At 41.8% G+C, this 5016-nt stretch overlaps 1 protein-coding gene across 1 annotated transcript; it reads right to left on the reverse strand.

Annotated features, from left to right (window-relative positions):
- Positions 1-1100: 1100 nt before the first annotated feature.
- LOC128354572 (NLR family CARD domain-containing protein 3-like) lies at positions 1101-4650 on the reverse strand. The gene is made up of 3 exons (XM_053314791.1): positions 4542-4650; positions 3436-3606; positions 1101-2884 (listed from the first exon to the last, which is right to left on the reverse strand). The coding sequence occupies exons 1-3, from the start codon at positions 4648-4650 to the stop codon at positions 1101-1103; spliced, it is 2064 nt and encodes a 687-aa protein (XP_053170766.1).
- Positions 4651-5016: the final 366 nt, after the last annotated feature.

The following is a 5016-nucleotide window of genomic DNA, read 5'->3' on the forward strand; positions in this document are numbered from 1 at the left end:
AATGAACAGACACCTAATGATCTAAATCCCATGATATCAAAGTAAAGATTGGTTTCTCTGTATCGGCCAGTGATCATGTATGTGTGCTATAAAGTATACAAAGCTGAATCAAAGAGAGATCAACTGGAAAATTCAAACATTTTCTTTCCTGTGAATAATAAAACCCTGGTGGAAAATGTCTGTGAATCAGAAATCCAAAACATAAGGGAGGATGAACATCACATTTGAGTTAAAAAATTCAAAGACAAACTGTGACTTGATCTGACCTGAGAGTTTCCAGTCCACAGTGTGGACTCTCCAGTCCAGCAGAAAGCTGCTCCACTCCTGAATCCGGCAGGTTGTTGTTACTCAGGTCCAGATCTCTCAGACTAGAGGACTGGGAGCTGAGAACTGAGGACAGAGCTGCACAGCTTCTCTCTGAGAGGTTACAGTCAGTCAGTCTAGAGAGACAAAACAAAAAATAGTAAAAGGTTACCTCTTTAAATCTGAAGAAAGACTGTAGAGTATCTAAATAATAATAAATAAAGCCAACTATCTGTGTACTTACAGAGCTTTGTTGGAGGCTTTGACCATTGGCAGCAGCCTCAGAAGAGCCTCCTCTGAAGCAGAGTATTTCTTCAGGTCAAACACGTCCAGGTTGTTGTTCCTCAGGTCCAGATCTCTCAGACTAGAGGATTGGGAGCTGAGAACTGAGGACAGAGCTGCACAGCTTCTCTCTGAGAGGTCACAGCCACTGAGTCTGGAGAGACAAGTTAAATACATCAGACTCTGTGATAAACAGACATGTAATTCTCTAAATCCCATGATATTAAAGCAAAGAGCAGTTTCTCTATCTCACTGACTTGAGAGTTTCCAGTCCACAGTGTGGACTCTCCAGTCCAGCAGAAAGCTGCTCCACTCCTGAATCCTGCAGGTTGTTGTTACTCAGGTCCAGTTCTCTCAGACTAGAGGACTGGGAGCTGAGAACTGAGGACAGAGCTGCACAGCTTCTCTCTGAGAGGTTGCAGTCATTCAGTCTGGAGAGGAAAAACAATAAGAACTTATTTATTTTTCTGACATTTGAAAAGAAAGCAGAATATTAAAATAATCTATCTGTGTACTTACAGAGCTTTGTTGGAGGCTTTGACCACTGGCAGCAGCCTCAGAAGAGCCTCCTCTGAAGCAGAGTATTTCTTCAGGTCAAACACGTCCAGATCTTTTTCTGATGACAGTAAGATGAAGCCCAGAGCTGACCACTGAGCAGGAGACAGTTTATCTGTGGAGAGACTTCCTGATCTCAGGTACTGTTGGATCTCCTCCACTAGAGAACGATCATTCAGTTCATTCAGACAGTGGAACAGATTGACGCTTCTCTCTGCAGACACATTCTCACTGATCTTCTTCTTGATGTACTCCCCTGTTTTCTGATTGGTCTGTGAGATACTTCCTGTCTGTGTCAGCCGACCTTGTAGGAGAGGCTGATTGGTCTGCAGTGAAAGACCCAGGAGGAAGCGGAGGAATAAGTCCAGGTGTCCATTTGGACTCTTTAAGGCCTCGTCCACAGCACTCTGGTAGAAACGTGTTGGTTTGACTTTTCTTATTTTTGACCACCAGGATGTTTTTTCTTCCAGCAGATTGACTCCGGAGTTGATGAATGTCAGATGGACATGAAGAGCAGCCAGAAACTCCTGAAGGCTCAGATGGACGAAGCAGAACACCTGCAATAGCCCACAGTCCTCCTTTTTAAAGACCTGTGTGAACACTCCTGAGCACACTGAGGCTGCTCTGATATCGAGGCCACACTCTGTCAGGTCTGATTCATAGAAGATCAGGTTGCCTTTCTGCAGCTGCTCAAAAGCCAGTTTTCCCAGAGACTCAATCATCTTCCTGCTCTCTGGACTCCAGTGTGGATCTGTTTCAGTTCCTCCGTCATACTTGACATTCTTGACTTTGAACTGAAGCACCACGAAGCGGAGGTACATCTCAGTCAGGGTCTTGGGCAGCTCTCCAATCTTACTGCTCTTCATGGTCTGCAGAACTGTAGCAGTGATCCAGCAGAAGACTGGGATGTGGCACATGATGTGAAGGCTTCGTGATGTCTTGATGTGGGAGATGATGGTGTTGGCCTGCTCCTCATCTCTGAATCTCTTCCTGAAGTACTCCTCCTTCTGTGGGTCAGTGAACCCTCTGACCTCTGTCACCATGACAACAAACTCAGAAGGGATCTGATTGGCTGCTGCAGGTCGTGTGGTTATCCAGAGGCGAGCAGAGGGAAGCAGTTTCCCCCTGATGAGGTTTGTCAGCAGCACATCCACTGAGGTGGACTCTGTAACATCAGTCAGGATCTCAGTGTTGTGGAAGTCCAGAGGAGGTCGACACTCATCCAGACCGTCAAAGATGAACACAACCTGGAACTTGTCAAACCTGCAGATTCCTGCTTCTTTGGTTTCAGTAAAGAAGTGATGAACAAGTTCCACCAAGCTGTACTTTTTCTCTTTCACCACATTCAGCTCTCTGAAAGTGAATGGAAATGTGAAGTCTATGTCCTGGTTGGCTTTGTCTTCAGCCCAGTCCAGAGTGAACTTCTGTGTTAAGACTGTTTTCCCAATGCCAGCCACTCCCTTTGTCATCACTGTTCTGATTGGTTCATCTAGTCCAGATGAGTCTTTAAAGATGTCTTCTTGTCTGATTGTTGTTTCTGGTCTGTCTGGTTTCCTGGATGCTGCTTCAATCTGTCTGACCTCATGTTCACCATTAACCTCTGCAGTCCCTCCCTCTGTGATGTAGAGCGGTGTGTAGATCTGATTCAGAGGGACTTTTCCTTCTTTTGAAAGTCCTTCTAACACTTTCTGAAACCTTTTCTTCAGATTGGTTTTTAATGTGCGTTTACATTTGAGATGAGTTTCTGAAAGAAGAAACAACAATAAAAGATGAATTTAAATAACTTGAACCCTACAGTGGTGGAGGGAGACGCAGTAGGGGACCAGTGGTCATTTTGGGGTGGCACAGATATCTCTATTATATGAAGATAAAAATGTTTCTAACTACAGAATAACACACAATGATTTGGAGTTCAGCCAGTGGTGGAACAGATACATTAATATTTAGTGTATCCAACATTTTTATCTTATTCCTGCAGGTAAAATAATAAAGAAGCTTCCATGATAGGTACAAAGTACAAGTGTCCCAAGCTAAAGAGTATTACTTTACAGCACAGTTTATGGTGCTCAGCAGCACAATGAGCTCATTCTCTATCACTGAATCATCATGGATACAGAGTCACTGACAAATATATGATTAAAATAAGTTTATAAGTGTAAATAATAGTCTGATAACATTATATGTAAACAATAAATATAATCAAAATATACATTAAACCAAGAATTATTGTTTCAGAATAAATATCAGAGAAGGTAACACTGGAATAACCAAGTGTAGATGTGAGAGTTGATATACCTGGAGGTCCACTTGAGTCAGAGGTCAGTGGGGGATCCTCTGTCTTCTTCTCTGAGTCTGTCTGTTGGGTTATTTCAGGTTTTTGGGCATAGTGAAGGAACGCCACCTTCAGCTTAACCTCTCTAAGACTGAGCTCCTTATCATCCTTATCATAACGTGTTACATATAGGACTTCAGTAATATTATTACACTTACTATGTCCAGTAACCTGTGTTACCAACCACATTACAGCAAGAAATTATGTTTATTGTTTCTTAAGAATTCATCCACACCACGGAAAAAATCAATTTCTAAGGCTGAGATGGCTGCAGAGTCAAACTGTACATTTTGGAGATGGGTATACTCCCATTACTTTCAGTTTATCCAAGATGGTGAAGAACATGATAGTTAAGTATAGAGATGTGTATGTGTAGGGAAGCAGTGGGAACTCTGTACATCGAAAAATAATTGTTCTATTCTGTTCTAAAACTTTCTGTTGGGAATGAAGGTAAAAGCTTTTGTGATAACAGTGAGTGTTATTGTACTGCTGAGCCTGAACTGCACCTGCTACATTAAGCTGCAGAGTCTAACTGTACATTTTGGAGAGTGGGGGCTCCTCTCTCTGATCCACAGAGTCTCTCTCAGTCTTTATGAACAGACTAAAGACTTCATGAACATACAGAGAAAAAGGAGAGAAACTGGAGGGAAATAATAGAAAGAACCAGACTTCCTGCTGAGTCCTGAGTTCAGTCAGAGGCTGAACTAAACACAAACACACAGAGGAACACTCCCAAAGATACAGTGGTGTGTCTGTTGCTAGCTGGCTTACACTTAATGTACAGTTAGTATTTAGACTGTTGGGCCAAATAAACACAAATGATCCAGCAGTAAAACTTGTGTGAGTAACACGAGGTGAATATTGGCTTTGCATTCTGTGTGAACACAGCTTTAAGGTGTAAACAGCCCTGCCGAGGTTCAACACCTGTAACTTCCCACCAGTCAGTCAGAACTAAAGAAGACTTTTGGATGAGAGGAGAAACACCTTGAAGAATCTAAAACAAGTCCACCGACCATCGACTGAGCATTTCTAAATATCTTTGTAACATTTGAATCTTTCCATGACTTACCTTTAGGTTCTGGGAGGTTGGGCAGATGCTTCACTAGATCATTTTTATTCATCTCCTTGAAAATCCTTATGGTCACTTTAACAGCGTCTTCACAATATTTCTCAACCATCAGATCTACTGTTTTATTTCTGTTTGCTTTCTCCAGTTCACACTTTGGGAGGCCATCCTCCTGCTCCAGGTGCCACTTGAAGTTTTTAAAATCCTCTTTTCCCAAATGCTTCAAACATTTAAGGAGGGCCTTTTTAAGGGTCGCCAACTTTTGTGCTACTAAGATCTAAAAGGAATGACAAAAATTGGATTTGATGAACAATTCTTAATTTTCTGTTTTACAAAAACTCAAAGTATTATTTGATATTATCAAAAATGGACCTGGAAAAGCAGGTTTCACAACATATTTTCCTGCCAAAGCATAATATGATTGTTAATGAAATAGATTTAGTGATTTTTTAGATAATATTGGACCTGTTAAAACAAT

Source organism: Scomber japonicus, chromosome 24 (genome assembly GCF_027409825.1).
Source record: "Scomber japonicus isolate fScoJap1 chromosome 24, fScoJap1.pri, whole genome shotgun sequence".
NCBI classification, from domain to species: Eukaryota; Metazoa; Chordata; class Actinopteri; order Scombriformes; family Scombridae; genus Scomber; species Scomber japonicus.